This window comes from Brienomyrus brachyistius, unplaced genomic scaffold (assembly GCF_023856365.1).
Source record: "Brienomyrus brachyistius isolate T26 unplaced genomic scaffold, BBRACH_0.4 scaffold35, whole genome shotgun sequence".
Taxonomy (NCBI): domain Eukaryota; kingdom Metazoa; phylum Chordata; class Actinopteri; order Osteoglossiformes; family Mormyridae; genus Brienomyrus; species Brienomyrus brachyistius.
This window is the reverse complement of record NW_026042310.1, coordinates 1,395,196-1,416,413: the sequence shown is the minus strand read 5'-3', so window position 1 is coordinate 1,416,413 and position 21,218 is coordinate 1,395,196. Positions and strand designations below refer to the sequence as shown.

At 46.5% G+C, this 21,218-nt stretch overlaps 2 protein-coding genes across 10 annotated transcripts; one reads left to right on the top strand and one right to left on the bottom strand.

Annotated features, from left to right (window-relative positions):
* Positions 1–9,123, bottom strand: faxdc2 (fatty acid hydroxylase domain containing 2). Of its 3 annotated transcripts, XM_048997639.1 has the most exons (10): positions 8,973–9,117; positions 8,026–8,078; positions 6,964–7,019; positions 5,418–5,515; positions 5,101–5,204; positions 3,757–3,878; positions 2,506–2,711; positions 1,977–2,082; positions 1,688–1,854; positions 1–753 (listed from the first exon to the last, which is right to left on the bottom strand). In XM_048997639.1, exons 3-10 carry the CDS (start codon positions 7,000–7,002, stop codon positions 597–599), a joined length of 999 nt encoding a protein of 332 aa, XP_048853596.1. In that variant the 5' UTR covers positions 7,003–7,019; positions 8,026–8,078; positions 8,973–9,117; the 3' UTR covers positions 1–596. The 3 variants fall into 3 exon arrangements, with proteins under 3 accessions (XP_048853596.1, XP_048853594.1, XP_048853595.1); XM_048997637.1 differs by lacking the exon at positions 8,026–8,078 and having other exon boundaries at positions 8,973–9,123; XM_048997638.1 differs by lacking the exons at positions 8,026–8,078; positions 8,973–9,117 and having other exon boundaries at positions 6,964–7,562.
* A 40-nt stretch (positions 9,124–9,163) lies between these two features.
* Positions 9,164–20,933, top strand: LOC125721682 (core histone macro-H2A.1). 7 transcript variants are annotated; one of them, XM_048997632.1, is made up of 9 exons: positions 9,164–9,299; positions 12,295–12,473; positions 13,170–13,276; positions 13,692–13,886; positions 14,572–14,682; positions 17,362–17,461; positions 18,980–19,069; positions 19,576–19,750; positions 20,389–20,933. In XM_048997632.1, the coding sequence occupies exons 2-9, from the start codon at positions 12,302–12,304 to the stop codon at positions 20,552–20,554; spliced, it is 1,116 nt and encodes a 371-aa protein (XP_048853589.1). In that variant the 5' UTR covers positions 9,164–9,299; positions 12,295–12,301; the 3' UTR covers positions 20,555–20,933. The 7 variants fall into 7 exon arrangements, 6 of the variants coding, with proteins under 6 accessions (XP_048853589.1, XP_048853592.1, XP_048853588.1 ...); XM_048997631.1 differs by lacking the exon at positions 9,164–9,299 and adding an exon at positions 10,806–11,016; XM_048997634.1 differs by lacking the exons at positions 9,164–9,299; positions 17,362–17,461 and adding exons at positions 10,811–11,016; positions 18,038–18,128.
* Positions 20,934–21,218: the final 285 nt, after the last annotated feature.

Here is a 21,218-nt window from a genome sequence, read left to right as displayed (position 1 = left end):
TTTTCCCATAGCACTGGAGAATCCTTTATTAGATTGAAACGTTGCAGGAGAACAGTGTACCACAAAAAAAAAGAGAAACTAGCATGGCTACATTAGTTTGTATGACCGTGCAAGCAGTGGAATGTTAAGCGTATGCCGTCAAATCACTATTGGGAATACTTGTTTTGCAAACCATTGTACATAGATTAACATGATTTTGATGGTGATTCTTAATGTCTGATCAAGTCTATAAACAGAAAATACCACATGGTTGTAGGAGAATAATTAAAATGTAAGGGATCTTTTAAAATGTATAATACTTTATATTGAAGTATTTAAATTAAAATATATATATATATATATGGTACGTCCAGGGACCACTTCTTTGTAATAAAAGGTTTTAAGGTTTGGACAATACTAAAAAGTGCTACAAAAACAACAATTAAGGCCATTTTCCCTGGAGCACAAACATCAGTAAAGTTGTTTGTTGAACCGAAGCTTTATGTAGGAGTCCTGTTCATAAGTGCTGGTCCTCCCCATTCAGGTCATCTGGTAGATTTGTGGACGGCGCCTCCCTCTCTGCCGGAGAGTCTGGCCAGGGGGTCAAAGGGCAAAGGTCACTCTCTCTTCTTGGGTTCGTCGGGAATGCTCTCGGTCAGAGGGGTCAGGCCCAGCAGCAGCACATGCCGGTCGTAGGCCTTCGTCCGCCGGAACGCTGAGTCGGTGCCGTGCAGTCGGTCGAGGACGCCGAGTACGCCGTAGCACTGGTTGAACCTTCGGGGAACAGGTAGCGGAGTCTCATCTTCAGCGCCATGTATGCATGGCCGATAGCCTGCCTCTGTCTAGTTTGAACCGGTTGCCATGTTGTGGGCTCGGAAGCCAATTTAAAAACACCGATCCGGTCCACGTTGGTTTTTGCTGACGAGTTACATGATGGCATTAGCATGTTGTTAAGCTTTCAGCTGCACCTTACATATCATCCCACCCCAAAAAGCTTTTTTGCTCGTCGGTCTGCCTGGGTGACCCTCTCATGGCAGAGCATGACAACTGGCAAACGACTCTAGCTCCTAAGGCGGTAGATCAGTATGGAACACCCAATGAGAGCTGGGTGAAGCTAATTTAAATATTTTGTGCTTAAATGTTTGAAATTTTTTTATCTTAACTGGGGGGGTGTGCCACAAAGCAGGGTTTACTTAAGATTTAGGTCATGATAAGAGTCCAATAAGAGTTCAGGTAAGGAGCATTCCTATTGGTAATGATGGCCAAATGAAGCTTCATGAACCAATTACTGTATTTTCTGGCACCACTAGATGGTGCTTTCTGTTCAAAAATGGGCTCAATCCATGTCCCAAAGTAAATCCAAGAGTGCCATCTAGTGGGGGTCAAAAAATGCAGAAAATGGTTTATGAAGCTTCATTTGGGCGTCACTGCCTACTGGACAATCATGACTTCTAGCTTAAGTTAACCCAAGCTAACCTAGCTTAAGTTAAGCCAACTGAGAAATCTTGTTTCGTGGAACACCGCCCAGGTTTTAACAGTTTGTTGATATACTGCTCAGTGACTCAGTGTTTTTCTGTCATTTAATGTAGACTTGGCTGTGATGGAGGCAGGATCTTATTGCTTCTGCCGGTATGTGTTACGTCGCCTGGTTTTATTTGGAGTTCCTTCGGTCATAAGAACAGCTGACCGCTGTAACCACAGAACTTACTTGAGGTGATGGAAGTCGTGAAATTCGGGCGATGGCAGGAAGGGGAGGTGGTACCCGCAGTGGGAGATGGTGGTGACAAGCAGGGCGATGGTGAACCACAGGGACGTGGTGGTCAGGTGGGAGCCAAGGAGAATCGGGCCAATCAGGGCAGGCAGCATGTTGGACAACTGGGGACCAATCAGAGCAGGAATGACACTGTAGATCTAGGGCCCAGTCGGATGTTTTACGTATTGGCGTAGTCTCTCGATGGCGTGTACGGGACTGAACGTCAAACGGGTTCCCAGCTCACCACATGCTCCACTGGATGGGCATAGAGGGACACCACCCCAATGGGTGCGGTCCACTCGTGATGAATCTTGTGTATGTGCTTGTAAAAGGCTGGTTGATGGAAGAGCCTGAGGAAGCAAAAGAACGCTTTAGTGAGAAGAACCATTCAAGGACGGACAACTCTGAGGGGAAGGCTCATTAATATTCATAAGGAAGCGCTACGACAGTGATTCACCAATCAGATAGTGCTTTCTGTGAATACTAATGAGCCTCTCCCTGCCATCCAGTTCAGTCAGGTTATGCTAACTTTACGTATATTATTGAGAATTCCTCTGCCATCCTATTCGCCAGCCAAGCAGGTAATGCTACCTTTATGAATATTAATGAGCTATCCCACTGACCAGCCACTCAGGTAAAGCGTTCTTCATGAATATTAATTTTTCATCCCCTGCCATCCTACTGATCAGCCAATCAGGTAGCACATCACTTATGAATATTAATGAGCTCTCCCCTACTATCCTGTTATGGCCGTTTATGAGAAGGGCCCTTGCCTGTGTGAGTAGTAGAAGAGGATCTCCTCCAGGAGGCCGCAGACAGCCAGCTCCAGCATAACCCAGTGGAACGTGGGCAGCTCCAGGCTACAGGGGGTCCCTCGCCACTGCATCACCGCGTAGGTGACCAGCACCATGGGCACGGACAGGAACAGCTGGTTCCCCAAAACCTTCTTGATGGCCTGACGTAACCTCACCGGGTCCACCTGCAGGCGAGCATCCACAAAGCCAGTGGACTGGGTGAGGAGCCCGAATCAGCCACAAGGCGTGAATATTTTCATATGTCATCATCGAACCATGCGCTGATGATAGGGCATGTAAAAAAAATTCAGAAATGACTTCATTCTCAAGCATGCATCATTTCCCATTTCAGTGTTGGCCTGGCTGCAGTACTGTCCCACGCGACCTTTGCTCCTGGGGGGTGGTAAAGCCATTACTAGACTTTGACCTCTCACCCCCTCTCCCCCTTGGGAGCTCTCGTGGTTCAGATAACAATTTTCCAAGAAAAATCAAAAATGGTAAACATGACCGTGACAGAAAGCCACAGTCTAACTAAACATCTGATTTCCTTTATCACTTTCAGCCCTTTTACAGGCTGTAGGCAATGGCACGGGAGAGTGTTTGATCGTGGGGGGGGGACACCACTGAATAATTTACATACAAGGATTGATTTACATGGGGGGAGGATGAATGAAGCCAAATTAAATATTGGGGGGTACACATCCCCTGATTCCTATACCACTGGCTGCATACCCTTCTCTGTCTGCTATAGGCAAAACCAGATATATTTATATAGCACGATTCATACACATGGATAATTAAACGTGCTTTACAGAAGGTAAAAACAATTAAGAAAATTAAAACTCTAAACTCTTTTCCTTTGTGTGCAGTTATAGGTCTTGTACCAATGCGTTCCCGAATCGTGCTTTAACTGAAGTGCATCTCTGCTTATTTAACTTTCCGCTCGTGAGCGGATACTGCTTATGCGGGCAGAATTCCTGTGGCGAACACACCGGCCAGTAATCTACACCAGCAGATCTGCGCTATTTCGTCAACTGCTCGGGCGTAGGCCAATGATAGATTTATCATTCTGTCGGCCACTATCTAATCAGCTCTGTGGAGGGATACAGTTTGAACTGTAGTGCCCTTTATATATGGTACTCTAGTAACCTTTGCGATGGTCTTCCAGATGATCATCCTACTGACGATAAATTGGCTGGGCCGTCGGATGGCGGCCTGACCTGACCCTACCGGATTGTTCTTGTCCTGCTGGATCCTGTAGCGGGTGATGAAGCTGGGCTTCCCTGTGGCGTCGGCGATGAGGAACAGGGCGTTGAGTAGCCAGAAGGACACAGTGGGCACCAACATGGTCCCTGAGCAGCAGAGGCACGAGGCTACGTCAGGCTAACAGCTACGTCAGGCTAACAGCTACGTCAGTCCCTCCACATCTGTCGTAAAACAGCTACTGCTAATTCCATTATCCCCTGTTCTACAGTTGCTTTTACCTGGAGAAACCTCCTGAGCCCTAAGTCTCACCCACCCATACGGACAATGCCGGTCAATCCAATAGACAACATAGGCAGGCACTTAGTGTGCCAGTCAATTTCATTATGTCGCAGGCAGGGGGCGCCAGTGGTGAAGCTCGCCTAGGACACCACATGGGCCTCGACCGGTACTGCATACAGACTGGATTTCATTTCAGCTGGTGGGTTCCTTCACTGTTGGGTGCAACAGTGATATATTCCCAGAGTTACGCGAGCTGTAGACTTTCAACAAGAAGTCTGGTTTTCTAATTTCTACATCAGTCACGTCCTCCTATGCAGAAGACGCACATGCACGTTTGCCTGACGTTCAGCAAGGAACGAACGATCGACTGGACCAAATTTTCACCGGTTTGCGGAGGTTAAGGCCATCTTAGTAATGAAGTCACATGTGTTGCCACCTCAGATATGGTGCCTTTTATGCGTTAAGCTTACTTTTATTTATTAGGTTTGGTTTTAAAAACATAGCTGGCGCAGTTTTGTTGAGGCAGGAGGTAGAACAGAGACCTCAGAAGCGTAAGGTGTCTGGAGCCTTCGGGATCGGCTCAAATTTCAGCGCGTGCAGACGCTCCTCTACTTACGAACAAGTCACGTTCGTAACTTGAAGTGTTCGGAAGTCGTGATTCAACATCATTTTAAGGGTATATGCAAGTACAAGGAACTAGGATGCTGGGAGTACGCACGCTACGCTACGGGAGTAGCGGCCAGAAGTCGTACTAGGCGGAATTGGCGCTCTTCATTCGTATGTCTGAAAGTTCGTAAGTAGAGGAGCGTCTGTACATGTATACTGTAATACTAAAATATGAAGTAAATTGAAACTTCTTGAGTTCCGTACCTTTTCTCCCATCCAATGGGAGAACTTTGAATTGAACGTTGAGGGACTTAAGGTCGTGATTAATTGGTTGGGGGGGGGGGGGTTTGTATTGGCCAGTTTTGATTATTAGGCCCCATCCCATCCATAACCTACACCTATGCTGTTGTTCTATACATAAATACACCACATCTCTCCTTGGTCTGTATGTCTATCTTCTGGTGCCGGCTGAGCTTCACTCACCCACGAAGAACAAGGCCCACTCCCGTCCACCGAACAGTGCGTGAACTTTAGTCCACTGCATCTGCCAAAAGTCTCCAGACGCCCCCCAGAACCTCTGCAGATGCCTTGTATGCGAGACAGAGAAGTAAATTAAGCCATTTTCACATCAACACTGCTGGTACATCTACATACAAGCCCTCATGGTGAGGAGCATTACTGAATTCCCACAAAAACAGAAAAAAAAAAAATCGCTCTCCGGGAATTGATTACACAGAAATGGTAAAAGCCTTCGCATGTTCGGCCCAAATTCACATCCCGCCCGCTGGCTCCCTCCGTACCATGTGATGGAGTTCCGGAACGCGGCCAGGAAGAAGAGGCTGGATCCTATGACGAAGGCGGCCTTCCTCACGGAGTCCCAGAGCCCCGTGGAATGTTCCTGAAGGCCAGTACATGGAAGTTAGTGGCTCTGCCATGTCTCCTACAGGACTGCAACTGCCGAGTCCACGTAAAAGGCTGTGGGAGCACGACCTGCGTTTACAGCTGCAGTCACATAACTCCATCCAAAAACCAGTCACGGTAACAGGCGGATTAGTTAAACTGATCTACGAAAGTACATATTCCATAAGTACTGCTGTGTGATGTGCCAACAATAGGCCTGTTTTAAACAGTGCCGTACAGCAACATGTTGGGAGAAACAGCACAGTGTTGGTATGCTAGATATTTTGGAACCCCAACCCAGACCGATCCAATTAGTTCAAAATTTTTTCGCCCCCCGAATCCTCCTAGGGGCCCTTGGATTTGCCCGGACTTCCCCTGACTAGTGGAGCTCAAAGCTGAACATCTAAATGTAGTCCAGCAGTTGATCATCACTACTCCGCTGTGTGGGTTACCCATGATCCTTCACACTGTCTAGACAGTCACATGACCAACAGGTTCCCAAAAAAAAAAAAAAAAAGATATTATTTTTATTTTCACCTTCAGGTATGTAGGAATTGATTATCACATGTCCAGTCTTGCCTTCCTCTGAGTAACAAACGTACAGAGGAGAGTGCAGCTTGGGGCTCGAAACTTCTAACCCTCTGAGTAACAAACGTACAGAGGAGAGTGCAGCTTGGGGCTCGAAACTGCTAACCCTCTGGCCACTGGAATCGTTACCACCGCCAATTAAATTAAACTATGGCTACAACCTGCGCTTTAAACAATTTCTCAATTTTTCTTTTATCTTTCATATACATTTTATAGATTTCCACATTTTCAATACTTATTTCGTTAACATTGTTAACCTTGTCATCCTTCTTGCCTGAGGTTAGTGCCAGTTTCATGTCACTGCTGGCCACTACATGCATGTATGTGACAAATCAAAGTCTCAGATCTGGCATGCCCCCAGCACAGGAGGGTAAAGGCCTCGCTTGAGGGCAAACAGTGATATGATCATTCTGCCAGCCACCGTATTTGCACAGGCAGGGGCCCAAAAGGGACTGTCACATCCTGACGAGGACAGGGGTTTCTTTAGGTGTCGCGAGGCTCCTGCAGGTACATGCATGCACACGTTGCTCAACCCTGGCATTTTTGCTCCCCCTGAATTAACTCCTGGCACAGTCACATGACAATTGAAGCACGGGTGAGTTGCCAGTTTCTCCCAGATTTATGTGGCGTCTTAGTGGAGAGAAAAAAAAAATCCCGCCACGCAAGTCTGACGCGAAACCCGAAGCTAACAAGTGAGCGTGATAAATGCCCTAACCGCAGCAGCAAGCGGCATCGCGGTGGCAGCCTGTCGGGTGTCAATCCCACAATGCCCGACGCCACACTCCAGCATGTTGTTGTTGTTGTTCTGGGACATATGAGCTGTTGTGTGCAATATATAAACAAAACATAATGCCTTACCGCTCTGTGAGTCCTCTGGCCATCCAAGGAACCAGCCATGTTTTGTGTCTCTGTATCTGTGAAAAAATTACTAAATCAATCCCTTCACAACAGCGATCGTGAACTACAATCCTGGCACAATTCAGTTCTTGCAAGCCGTTAGTCTAGCTGAGCAGGTATGTCACTACTTTAACCAGACTAATGTAGATGTCCCTTTCAGCGATGAGGGTGTCTGCACTATGAATACACTGAGAGCTTAACCAACGCTTTATATGAAGGGTCAAATTCCCGCATGGATTTTAATCGGTGCTCGATTTAGCTCTGAAAACGTGACGTGGTCCTCTATCTGAATATCGCATCAGAAAGGCAATTAAGAGCAGAGGTTGAGCAGGAACTGTGTACCTGTTAGCCCGTGCCAAGAGATGAACAGCTCGCACGCTTCACCCTACGCACGCTTAAAATGTAAAGCGCTTTGAGTACTCGTAGGAGTAGAAAAGCGCCATATAAACACAGTCCATTTACCATTTCACCTAAAGAATTTTCTTGGCCATTTCCAGATGTGAAACAATTAAGCGTCATAGTATAAAATATAAATATAAAGAACCTCAAGTAACACAAATTCGATAAATAATAATAGTTGAATACTATTTTCTTATTAAACATTATTATTATTAAATATGAAGCAGTACGTGTAATGGTGAGCATGACTAATGGATGAAGTTCAATGAAGTCTGAATAATTAATGATTCATGTAAGAACCAACATAACGGCAGCGTTCAGCATCTGATATTTTGATTGTTTTCTAGAATGAGGTCAGCTGGAGTCTTTTAGTTTGACTGGAAACCAGCAAATAAGAAAGTGAAAAATATTTCTACTATTACTCGCAAATGCACCGTTTGATTTACTTTAAAATACGATATTTTATTGCTATTGTTATTGTGATGTTTTATTCAGCGCGACTGTCAAAGCCGTGCGGTATCAGTTGATATAGGCCTAGCTGAATGTCTGGTAAAGCTGGTCAGGTTACATAGGGTATAAGGGTTCAACCGAAGTGCGCGATAAGTTTTCTTGTTCACGGGTTACCTAGCAGAGAGTCCGTAGGTCCCACTTTCCGGGACCACTGTCATTTGATGCACCTGTAATGAATTAAGCACGACTGAGCTGTACACTGAATCTTGAACCTTAAGTATCCCGCAATTTGCTTTCATACACTGTAAACAATAATAACAGGCATCTTTTGATCTCAGGTTTGCGATTACGATCAGTTAAGTTTATGCCGATGTGCTACGTTATTTATAAGTCCAGATCCCATCAATAATAAGCTTCAAACACGCACGGGCTTTCATCTGGATAACAGAAGACCAGCCCCGAATAATAATGAGATTATTTATTCATTCTTAACTCTGCTTACGGCAATAATGAAAGTTATCAGCATTTTTCCGGGTCCGCTATGACAAGAGGTACATCGTTCAGTTTAACCGGAGAAGAAAGGAACCATCTGTTACTAAAGGCGTCTGTCTTTTCTTACTTTTTAAAGACGCACTTTTTTAGGAAACTTCCAAAGAAGAAAAGCGCATCATACCCAGCAAGCAACTGGCAACACTCGCTTAATTAAACTTCGAATTTAATAATAGCCATCGCGGATTTAAGATTATCGCAGTTACAGGATGCCATCACTAATTATTTTCCCTGACAAACACCGATGTATTATCCTCACATGAACCATTGCGTTTATTTTCCCACACACGTCGCCTGCATTCCTGTCACCGAGCACAACGTTTAAAAACCTGCGACATGCTTGCAGTCGTGCGTACAAGTGATATAGCCCTCAATAAAGCGGCACAAAGAGCGTACATGTTTTCTTTGCGTTTAGCGTTTGCATGTACATGTCCAGTGTTTGCATTAGACCCAGTGAAAACATCCTTATCGTTAACTTCGCCCTGCTCCTCATACACAAAACGTTAATTATTAACGCCGAGATATGGTGTATAGATTAGTGATAAAGCAAGAACGCGAAGGGCTGTTCTTACCGTCCTCTGGCGATCAGCCCCTAACACTTGGTCCTGGTTGGAACTGTTGATCTCTTAACTATATGAAATTATGAATACCGGATAGTTGGACATCGGACACGCCGCCTTCAGCTTTCCATTCGTTGTGCAACGGTCAGCTGACAACAAGGCAAACTCCCTTTGTGTTTATGCCCTTTCACCACAAACTGAGAATCGATCTAAAAATGAAGTAAATAAATAAAAAAAACAGTCGTGTCTTTTTGCATTGTAATTTAACTTCTTCAACCGCATTCACGGAATATTTTCTCTGCCCTTAAGAGAGACGTCCGTAACAAAACCACGAGTTACGTAAGTGCTTGGGCGCTTGAGATTGTACATCGTAGGAAAAAGGAAACCAGGGGGGGGGGAGGATTAACAGCAGTTATCCACACATCTAACATGGTCGGTAATTTAATGTTTAGTTACCATTTCTGGTCACCATTCGTGTAATTGGAACCGTTTATTTAATGATATCACATGTGAGAAATATATGAAAAGTATAGGGGAAAACTGTTGAATATATAAGGATACGTAGTCTTCTTACTAATTGTTAATTAAAATAATTATTAGATAGAAACAAGTGGAACATGCGTTATCAGTTTTACATTAGGACTTACATTTTTTACCTTTTAAGTTCCGCATGTAACATGTAAACAAACTGTTGTTCTGTATTATTTGCCGCTGCTGGGATAAAGGGAGCAACAGTGTCCTCTAGTGTTATAATATTGCCACTACAAAGCATTTCGAAGAATAGCGAGTTCATACTAGGATACTTCGCGCTAACGCTGTCGTCTGGCATGTGTGTAGGGGGACGGGGGAAACGTGCACCACCCAATATTGGATTAGGTTTTATTTGCCCCCCCCCCCCCTCCGATAATTTGGAGCTCTAGCGAAAGAAATACTCGCTGAAATGTTTCTGTAATCTTAAACTTGACTTTCCTCTTCAAGGTTTGTATTTAAAATAAAATTTCGCCTTATTCAACCTCAAACTTATTGGTTCAAAATAATTTATTTTGTGCCAATTGTCGTAAATCAATTTACAAATAGCAAATATCTGCGATAGGCACGGGAAAATATGTAAATTACGCTCAGCTGAATTCTGCTTTATTAAATGCGTTGTTGGCGCGAAAGGCAGATACGAGGTTTGAGTGCTGGTAAACTGGTATGAATGGTTCTGCACACCAGCCGGCTGGTTGCCTCATGAAGAGGAAGCCCTGAAACAGTCTCGAGCATAAGTCTTAAAATGCTTTTGTGGCAGCTAAAAACAGGCTTTTTATTTTTAAATCGTAGGTATTAAAGCGCTACGAAAGAAAACAAAATCATTTTGTTCTGTCCTTGAGGGTTTTAATCTTCCTTTTACTCTAAATAGAGCCACTATTTACTTTTTCTTTATCTCATGTGAAAAGATATTATGGTACAAATTATTTAATAGTGTTCTTTCCTTCTGGGGTGCAGATCCACAACAGCAGGCGGTCAGGCTACTATTTACCACGTTGAACAGGTGGTTATGCATGCAAAAACGTTACAGATGTCTATATTATTAGTCCATATTACTATAAGTCTATATTATTCACCTACTACTTGCTAATTAATTTAAGAATGCAGTAGATAGGTTTGCACAATGTATGACTTTTTGAAAAGTGCAATTTTTGACAATTTCACGAGCCCTAGCCTAAGCGTACGCGTATTAATATTATAGGAAATGGATTTTAATGTAGGAAACGGCACATTATTAAGAGGACGCGTACTACTCGGTGGTCGCCTGAAAAAAAGAAAACGGCGTGCGCAGCGGATGGTGATCTCCGGCATGCACGGCCATCGGGATGTGATGGTCATGCTGAAAATAAAGACATAGTTTTTGCATTTCTGCGTCCGTACGCGGCCCCGGACAGCCATATGCCCCGGCGCGGCTGGCGCATGGCTCGGTGACTGCGCTCGCTGTGGATTGTGGGAGTCGGAGACACTGCCCAGGCTCGCTATATTGGAGCTGACAGAAGACAGTAGACATATTGCCGTGCTCAGTCCTGTAAGTAATTGACGGCGTTTGACACTCATTTACACGCGTTAGGCAGCGGGGAAGAGCGGCTCCGCCTGAGCGCGTCTTCCGCGTCCGTTTCCTTAATAATCGCAGGCGGAGGCCGTACGGATTGTAAAATGTATATATCCGGCTAGGCTAGTTAGCTTCGTGACGTTATGATGGCAACACCGCTGCATAAAACAAAAACAGAAAACGCATAATCCAGAGAGACTATCACTGCCATCGGCAAAAATGCCACGCTTATAAATTAAATAAAGCAGGCATGTCTTGCTTTTTACAACACTGTCCTGCATCGGTAACCTTTAACATTGTGTTTTTCTTAACACAACGAAATAATCAGTGTACGGCACCAGAATAACTTAAATGGTATTTTTTTTATTTGAGGGAAGTGATACGTTGCGTTTGCTGGGCTGAAGGAAACGCAGTGGGATCTGAGACGTTTTACGCCGCTAAGGTTAAATGTTTAATGTTTAATCATTTAGATGCTAGGAGATTCTGTGTCTAAGCCGGGCGATCAGACCTGTGTTTCAAAGCTGTCGCGACAGCCGGGTTTATCAGTATTAAATGCGAATTAAAAAATCACGCCGTGGACGAGGAGAGCGCCTCGGTGACAGTGTCGCACAGGACGGGGGACGGTCACCAACGCCGAAGACGTCTTCTGTGCAGTAAATAAAAGGGAAAAGAAGTGAAATAAATGAAATCCAGATTGACACTGCCGCGGGCATCCATTCCAGAAAGGCCAACAGTAGTTTTAAAGGGCGTATAATTAATTATGAACTGAAATGAAGAGGCACGGTTGTATCTTTGTCATTGTATTATTATAATATAATATATAATATAATATAATATAATATAACATATAATTATATATGATAATTAATTATTGGGTAACTCTTCCCAAGTTTATGAATGACATTTAATCCCAATTCTGTACATTCACCGGTATATATATCGGTTCTTAATGCCGCGACAGTTTTTGCGCATTAAACCAAATTAATTAGAACTTTTTAAGAAGGGTTAAGCTGTGGGTTATAATATATTAAAAGTACACGTTTAAATGCCTTAGGACATATGATTTACTATTTTAAATGGTAATAATTGGTAGGAATAATAAGACGTGTTTTGGGTGATTTCTCATATATTATTCCGTGCCCTCTATTCCGTCTGGTCGTCGTATTAACCTAAGCTGCCGTAGTCTAAAGAGAGACCCTTCATCCAGGCTGACCACGTGACGCGCCTCTGTTCTCTCCCGCATCGGACCGGCAGCGTCACCATGTCCAGCAGAGGAGGGAAGAAGAAGACCACAAAGACGTCGCGGTCCACCAAGGCCGGCGTCATCTTTCCCGTGGGCCGTATGCTGCGCTACATCCGGAAAGGCCTCCCGAAGTACCGCATCGGCGTGGGGGCTCCCGTCTACATGGCAGCCGTGCTGGAGTACCTCACAGGTGACTGATCGCTTACTTTCATACGTGAATCAGAGTGATTATTAATTTTGGTTATCCTCACGTGTGCATTATACTGTAAATACACTATTATGTCAAGGATCGGTTTGTTATTTCTGTCCCCCCTCCTTAAAAAGTGACTTTGCCCCCAGATATTTCAATAACAAAATAAATAATTAGCACATAGAATCATATGGTCATAGTTAGCGAGCTGGTTAGTGGAGCATGCTAGCTTCAGCGCCTCCCAAATAACGAAGATTAGCTTTAATATTTATTGTAGTGACTGTTTGTGGTCAACAGGGGGCTCCGTGCTTTGCGGCCCCATACAGTTTACCAGAGTGCTGGTAAACGGGTATGAATGGTTCCGCACACCAGCCGGCTGTTTGGTCTCAAGCATAAGTCTTAAAATGCTTTTGTGGCAGCTAAAAACAGGCTTTTTATTTTCAAATCGTAGGTATTAAAGGGCTACGAAAGAAAACACAAAATGATTTTGTTCTGTCCTTGAGTTTTAATCTTCCTTTTACTCTAAATAGAGCTACTATTTACTTTTTCTTTATCTCATGTGAAAAGATGTTATGGTACAAATTATTTAATAGTGTTCTTTCCTTCTGGGGTGCAAATCCACAACAGCAGGCGGTCAGGTGACGTCATTCATTTGCTATTAAATGGGTTTTAATCCTGCCACTCCTGTCTTTTCAGCCGAAATCCTAGAGCTGGCAGGCAACGCGGCGCGGGACAATAAGAAGGGCCGTGTCACACCAAGACACATCCTGTTGGCCATCGCCAACGATGAGGAACTCAACCAGGTGTGAGTCCACCTTCGGGTCCTGTGTGCTGCTTTAGCTGGCCTCCGTGAATGCCTGTTTGAAATCCTAATATTTTTTCCTAAGAATTAACTAAAAGCTTACAGCAGAGTAACATGCTGTGTCAGGTAAATTCGTACGGTGTCCGAACTGTCCTCTGAACTTAGTCGCTAAGGGGGCCCCAAACAATCCCCTATCGTCTTAATCATAAAAGAGGTCTGACAAACCGTGGGTTGAGCAAACTGCTTTCATAGTTTTTGCCCCGATTCCGGGGACCGGCCCCTGAGCACTGTGAGCCAGAGAGTAAGAATAGACTTAAGCAAACGAGCACCAATCCGCTCGTTCACGTGTGCACCTGGCCCGGGCATCCATGAAAACTGCTCACTGAGCCATGTTTCACCCCTGACCCCGAAAACAGCTGCTGAAGGGTGTGACCATTGCGGCAGGGGGTGTCCTGCCCAACATTCACCCAGAGCTGCTGGCCAAGAAGAGGGGCTCTAAAGGGAAGCTGGAGGCCATCATCACCCCCCCACCCGCCAAGAAGTCCAAGGCGTCAACCGCAAAGAAATCAGCCCCCAAGAAAGCTGGTGGTAGAAAGGGCGCCGGCAGGAAGGTAGGGGGGGGGCGGGAAAATCGAAAACTGCTCTGGTATATTCAGCTAATATACGCTCATGGAAATTTTACTTCAAAGCATGTCTTGGTCCCACCTCCTCTACAATCTGATTGGTTCTCTCTCCGAACCAATCGTATTTCGTCCTGCCCTCAGAACAACACACAGATATGTAGAAGAATGGGTGCTGGGGCAGTGCTAGGATTTTTTTTTAAAGTGGGAGGTGGGGCATAACGGGGGCCGTAATTTATACAGACGTTGTCGGCCATCTTTTCTGTTTCAGGTAGGTGAGTGACAGGTGAGGGGCACTTTGGGGGCCAATAAGCTTTCAGCTGAGGCCAGTGCCCCTGAAGTCCCGCCCTTGTATATACCCCCTGGATAGAGAGCAAAGTTCTCAGTTTTTCTGAATATGAGCACATAGACTGTAGATTTTCTAAGATGACAGGTGTGACCTTTCCCAGGCTTTCGCCTCCACTTTGCTTTGTAATACACTCTAACAGCTGTACTCGCTTATTCCCAAAAGCCGACTCTTGTAGTGGTCGCAGGTTTCGCTTGTGGAAACCCAGCCACAGAAATAGCACCGCGGGCTGTTGTGCCAGTCCGCTGTGGGAGGGGGCGTGGCTGGTAGGGCGTTGGTACCGCCTTAGGCGCTCAGCCATTGGTCGTGCCCTCTGTCTGTCCCTCGCAGAAGAAGCAGGGAGAGACGAGCAAAACGGCCAGTGCGGACAGCACCACAGAGGGAACACCGGCCAACGGCTTCACCATCCTGTCCACCAAGAGCCTCTTCCTGGGGCAGAAGGTACTGCCGGACTTGCCTGCTAGGGCCGTGTTACGGTGGCTGCTGGTTCGAGGACGCGAGGGCTACAAGTGGAGCGTGACCAGAGTCTGCTTCACAGCCATTGGAGGCTGGAGGCCTCATCCCAGGAGACGCTGTTTGGGCTAAAATGCTTCTGTAATGAACAGAATTAAATTTGCCCCCCCCCCCTACAACTTAGCCCACACATATGTCTGGCCTTGGTTGATCCCTATCGGTGTTGCAAAGGCACCATCCTGCTCTATGAACATCAGGGCTCAAATTGTGTGTCCAGTTAAAGGAGCAGTAGCTTCATTGAGTGCATATCGCGTGCGTATCGTCCATACGCTTCATAAGCTCTGGTTCTCCTTGTAGCGTCGGCTGGTTCTTCACGCCACGTGACGTTAAGTGAAGCGTTACCTCAGCGCTAAGACCGCGAGCGCGGTACGGCTGTCCGATGGGAGCTGGAAGGGCGCCATCTGTTCGCCGTAGGCGTAAGCGCTATATGATAGTCAGAAATGGCGTATCGTTCCAAAGACCCAATCTGCTGGTCCCGCTGCAGTTTCTCCTCCGTTAATGCCAAAAAATACAATGTGTAAGTGTTATTCACTGGAGTTCGTCTATAAACGCCACCCCCCCCCCCCTAACACTTTGCTGTCCAAGGCGTATGTTTAGGGCTGGGGGAGAATGTTCCGTCCTGTTAGTCATGTTGCAGTTCAGTCCAATTAAATTATATTTGTACAATGGATTTTCACAACATTACACTGTCTCAGTGTGCTTTACATTATCCTAGTCCAAAGCCCCCAGTGATCAAGCCGGAGGTGACACTGGCAAGAAAATACTCCCTAGAAGGAAGAAACCTTGGGAGGAAGCAGAATCGAAGGGGGAGCTCAACCTCCCTGGACCAGCAGAGGAAGTCTAACAAAGTCCAAACTGTTAAAGTCTGAGTGTAAATGCAAAATGTCCAGAGGAGTTTTCACTGCTGATGTCAGGGCAGGAGGGTGATGGTGCTGCTTCCGATGGCAGGATGACCTGTGGCGTGGTCCAGACCTCACAGCTTGGCGTCACTGTGGCCTGGTAGGGAATGTATGGAAGTCAGAGTGGATGTGATTGATAAGGGGAGGGGGCATGGCCACACAGCACACATGACACTAACAGCAGCATGGGGGAAAATTGGTGTAGCTGCAGCAATGCATTAGGGGAAAGTGGTAGGGCATTGCATTGTGGGAAATGGTGTTTTTTTTAAGTTGTTGTGTACTTAAAATGGGCATAGAGGGTTCAGGCCACAGTGACGGTGCTTTAATTCACAAGAAGCAGGCAAGGTTACACTGCTTGGGAAACATTTTCCCCTGATTTGATCTAACGACCTTCTGTTCTTTCCTTTGAAGGCAGGATCAACGTGTCCTGTGGTGCTTTTTTTTAATCTTCTCAACATCTCCGCTTTTCAGAAACCTCAGATCCCAGTGCAAGCAGGTCCCAGTTTTTCCTGACCCGTTTTGACGACTGGTCAGAGTGCCGAAGTCCGAGCCCCTTTCTTGAGGGATGTGATTGCGAGCTTTGAAAATGTCCGAATGTTGTACAATGTGTTCAAGGCCAACCGCAAAATCGTGACGATCACATCATGTGGTGGCCATTTTCAGGTTCTTAATGCATCTTCCTTGCAGGATTTTGGCCGAGCTTGGAGATAAGGAAAGAGTCAAAGTCCAGATTCATGGTGATCGGATGACAGATTAACAACTTCACACATGCACTCTCTCTCCCTCTCTCTCTCTAATCTCCACCTCCTGACATTTACAGTCAAACTTCTATAAACGTGTCCTCATGTATAGCTACGCTTTGTATTGGCTGAGAAATGACCTTGAGAGCTTAATGCTCCTTCTCAGTTTCTTTAGAGTGGGTCTGGTTTGCCATCATTTTGGGGGGGGGGGGCACATGTGGCTCATTGGGTTAAGACTCGTGATCGGAAGGTCGCTGGTTCAAATCCCAGAGCCAGCAGTCCGATGCCGCCATTGGGCCCCCGAGCAAGGCGCTTAACCCCCAGACCCGGGAGCACTGCACGCTGGCCGACCCTGCACTGTGACCCCCCCCCAAGCTTTATCTGTATATGTGTCTGAGTGTTTTATGGAGAGCGAGATAGGGTAGGCGAAAAGAGAAATTAATCAAGTATCACTGTTCTGTTCTATTATGCTATAGCTAGGTTTTACGAACTGTGATTTCTTCAAGCCTATTAGAGAGGTAGACATTAATGAATGTCTGACTCCAGTGGGTGTGTGACGGATGGCTATCGGCTACCGTTCAGGTTCACGGTTAAGGGGCTGTAGGTTAAACGGCTGCCGGAATGGGGGCTGCTTTGCGGGGCTAAGACCCAGTCCAACCCGGGCTGCATGGCGACTCGTCCCCTGACATCACGTGACTCCCCACATGGGCATGGTTTATTCACCCAATCCCGTCCACAGGTCTAGATCATCCGCAGGTACGACAGAAGCGGATGGACTGCGACCTCCGCTAGGGGTCAAAGGTCACGACATAGGGAGCCTTAACACGACCCCGCCAGGGCTGCCATGCATGGGCTCATGCTCTCCGTACCTTCTAACTCGAATCAGCTCCTGCGTGGTGATTTTTCTAATCGCTCTGCTTCCTGCCCCCCCCACCCCCCCCCTGCCCCACTGCATGCTCTCTTTCCAGCTGAACCTCATTCACAGTGAGATCAGTAACTTGGCTGGCTTTGACGTGGAGGGTGTAATCAATCCCACCAATGCTGACATTGACCTTAAAGATGATCTAGGTGAGGCCCTCAGTCACGCCGCAAAGGTTTGAAAATGAACGAAACGGAACAAAACAAAAAAAAAATCCTTGAAAACTAACCAGGAGGTCTTGGGTTTGTCACCCACTAGTTTGAAAGCGAACTAAACAAATAGAATCCCTGAAAACCAACCAGGAGGTACTGGCTTCACGACTCGTGAAAGCAGTGTTGTGATTGGAGTCGCAAAACGTTTAATTTGCATCGAAAGACTAAATAAAGGCAGTGTGATTCGCAGTATGCATCTGTCTCAAGGGTAAAGTCAGTCTCAGATTTCAAGGATTTTCCTCAAACCTCTGTGGACCGTTTTCCTGCCTGTCAGCATTTCATTGACACCAGTGTCCGTTCGATCACCCTGAGTTACCACCTTCCATCAGGTTAACTGGTCTATCGCCTGCCCCCAGATCCCTCCCTCTGCGCTTTCTAAAGGAAGCATCCCCCCGCCCCTCCTCCTGTTGTCGTCGTCGTCGTGCCCCCACCCCATCCTCTGCGCTCTCTCTCTCTCTCTCTCCCCCACAGTGTTTGATGCCATGTTTGTTTGCCTGTCATTGTCGTTTGTAGTTGCAAGTTGTGCAGGCTGACATTGCCACCATCGACAGCGACGCTGTAGTTCACCCGACCAATTCCACCTACCACACGGGTGGTGAAGTAGGTAAATGGAGCCTTTGTCACGGTGGGGGTTCTGTGTGCCCTGCGCGGGCTTCCCATGATGCATTTTCGCCCCACTCCGCCTGCTGCCCATGCTTCCTCAGGCCCGCTAACTCCAGCTGGTAGCAGAGATGCAAACAGGGGCGGGGCTACAGGGGTAGCCCCTCCCCTGTAACTCACCGACCAATAACGTATCACTGGCTAACGATAAGGTCAGAATCCTTCTATCAGCCCTGGCTGTGAGTCTGCGAGGCTCTGTGGGTTTCATGGTCTTCCCATGCATTTGATTTCCTTTCCGGGGGGGGGGTCGGGAGAATATGCATCAATGCTTGACGTCCCACTGACTCAGAAAGAAGGCAGGAGCACCATTTTAACATGCAGTCACCCAGCTTTCTGCGTGCCCTCTCACTGGGCAAGCTCCGCCCCTCTGCATGTCCCCTCTCTCTCTCCCCTCTCTGGACGTTAGTTTGCGTCTTCTAAGACAGCTTATTGAAAGGCTAAGACTCAATTGGCCTCCATTTCATACCCCGTCCGAACGCTAAGACTCGATTGGCCTCCATTTCATACCCCGTCCGAACGCTAAGACCCGATTGGCCTCCATTTGATACTCCATAAATGGTATACCAAGGACCAGTAAGGCCGGGAAGGTGTCGTGTCCATGGCATAGGCACTTCCTGCGTGACCCCCGACCCCAGACGGAGAGCCGTCCAGAGAGGCCTGAGAAACACAAGTAGCCCCACCCGCTGTAGAGCCGTGCTCCCGACATGGGGGCTGCTTTCGCAGTCTGCTCGCCAACAGCCCCACGGTGCCCTGCCCCGCCCCCAAGCTAATGGCCCAGGAATGCCCTCTTCACAGGGAGTGCCCTGGAGAAGAAGGGCGGCAAGGAGTTTGGGGAGGCGGTCCAGGAGTTACGCAAGAAGAATGGCCCCCTGGAGGTGGCAGGAGGTAATTATGAGGAGCGGAATGTGGGGGCCCTGGTTTTGCATGTTTTCCTAATAGTGCCAACAATATTAGTCCTTCGGTGACAGTGACTAGTGCCGAACACCGACAAAATGGATGAGACTATGAATGACAGTAAGGGGACTGGAATCACATCTTTGGTGTAGACCTGTCTCTTCTGTGGAGTAGGCTCCAGGACTAGGAGGGTGTCTACAGGGGCGGGGCCTCATCTGATTGGTTCCTTGAGTGCCCGCTCCCTTGTCCACTCAGCCATTCAAAACATGTCATTGGCTAACGATAAGATTGGCCCCTCTGTATGAATTATGGTCCCTCTTATGCACCCCCACCTTAAAAAAATCCTAAAATCGCCTCTATCCAGGCCCTTGGCCCCATCGTCCCTATCACTCTATACTGGAGAAGTGGTTGGAGGACAATAGGATGGATGGGTGGATGGTTGGATGTTATACATGAGTATTGATAGACGGTGTCGAATTCCCACATCCCATCCTCAGCGGCGCTTACCTCTGGCTGTGGCCTTCCGGCCAAGTTCGTCATCCACTGTAACAGTCCGGGCTGGGGCTCCGACAAATGCGAGGAGCTGCTAGACAAAACGGTGAAGAACTGCCTGGCACTGGCGGACGAGAAGAAGCTAAAGTCTGTGGCATTCCCCTCTATTGGCAGCGGCAGGTAGGGAGAGGACGGCATCTGGGATCTAGTGTGGTCTCTATCAAGACCATAGATGTCCCCCATCGCACAGAGATCTGGGCTCCTGGGGAGTTGGCCAACAAGAAACATAACCCAGAGTTTTGTTTTTTTTATGGAGTTGGCCAATAAGAAACATAACCCAGAGTTTTGTTTTTTCTTTGCTTTTAATGGAGTTGGACAATAAACATAACCCGGAGTTATTTTTAATGGAGTTAAATGGTGTTTCTCAATACCAAGAACGGAAAGATCGTACTTGTGGTCTTGGCAAGAGCCGTCTTGCTAACTTGTCTCCCAAGAACGAACTTGGGGTGCAATGAATCATGGGATTGGCCCTCGTTTGGCGAGGAGGCAACCTGTGTATTTGGGACGCAGCTAGAATGACATTTTTACCAACCTCTGTACTTCTGTTTCTGAGTATTGGACCTGGTCTTTGACGATGGAAGATGACATAATAAGGGTACGCGAGAACACAAGTAGGGTCACGTATGCATATTGAGAAACACCCCCGGATTTTGCATCAATGGAGTTGGCCAATAAGAAACATAAGCCTGAGTTTTTTGTTTATATAAAGTTGGCCAATTAGGAATTTAACCGAGTTCTTTTATTTTATTTTTTTTAAGAAACGGCTTCCCAAAGCAGACGGCCGCCCAGGTCATCCTGAAGGCCATCTCCAGCTACTTCATGGCAACGATGTCCTCCTCGATCAAGACGGTCTACTTCGTTCTTTTCGACAGCGAGAGCATAGGCATCTATGTGCAGGAAATGGCTAAACTTGACGGCAACTGAATCCCTCACACCCCCCGAAAACCCTTGATTTGTAAGCTCCAAATTATTATTATTTTTTTTCTGATTTACGTTACTGTCAATTTTGACGCTGACTTCTGTTCTTACTTGCACTGTTTCGCAGGTGGTCCATGAATAGTTTTCATGTAGACGGTATTTCTTAAAAAATAAAAAATAATATTTTTTACTGAAGGAGCTTTTGCACTACAGCGTGTTGTTTGGTGTGCAAGGGCCGTGCCGGACGCATTTTTGTATCTGTGCTGTGCAATTATGTGTTACCTCCTGTAGATCTTTTTCTCTTTTGTTTTTTTTTTTTGTGTATTAAAATGTTGGAAGTTAAGTGTATTAAATGTTTCAGTAAATATTTCAATGTGAAAATCCATTGGCATTCCTTTCCTTATACCTCTCTCTGTTTCCAGTTTATTGTCTCTTGTTGAGGGTGCTTCTCCACTGCACCAGCTACTGAACTTTTGGAACCTGTAATTTCCTTTTCTCATTGATTTCCGGTTCAGTACAAGTACCGAAGAACTAAACCAGGTGAGGTACTCCGTTGGTACTCCGGGCGGGATTTGTAAATGTGTTCGTCCTTGATTTTGGTTATGCAAATAACCTGCCTCTGAAACACAAAAGGGAACCACTATCCTGAAAAAGCTCAGTGGTACACGAA

Excerpts from the sequence above, each read along its gene's own strand:
- LOC125721682 (XM_048997632.1), top strand. The coding sequence starts at position 12,302 with ATGTCCAGCAGAGGAGGGAAGAAGAAGACCACAAAGACGTCGCGGTCC. Across the intron at positions 12,474-13,169 it reads CGTGCTGGAGTACCTCACAG|CCGAAATCCTAGAGCTGGCA; the intron begins GTGACTGATCGC and ends CTGTCTTTTCAG. Across the intron at positions 19,751-20,388 it reads CCCTCTATTGGCAGCGGCAG|AAACGGCTTCCCAAAGCAGA; the intron begins GTAGGGAGAGGA and ends ATTTTTTTTAAG.
- faxdc2 (XM_048997637.1), bottom strand. The coding sequence starts at position 7,002 with ATGGCTGGTTCCTTGGATGGCCAGAGGACTCACAGAGCG. Across the intron at positions 5,205-5,417 it reads TTCCGGAACTCCATCACATG|GCATCTGCAGAGGTTCTGGG; the intron begins GTACGGAGGGAG and ends CTCGCATACAAG. Across the intron at positions 2,712-3,756 it reads AGCAGGACAAGAACAATCCG|GTGGACCCGGTGAGGTTACG; the intron begins GTAGGGTCAGGT and ends GCTCGCCTGCAG.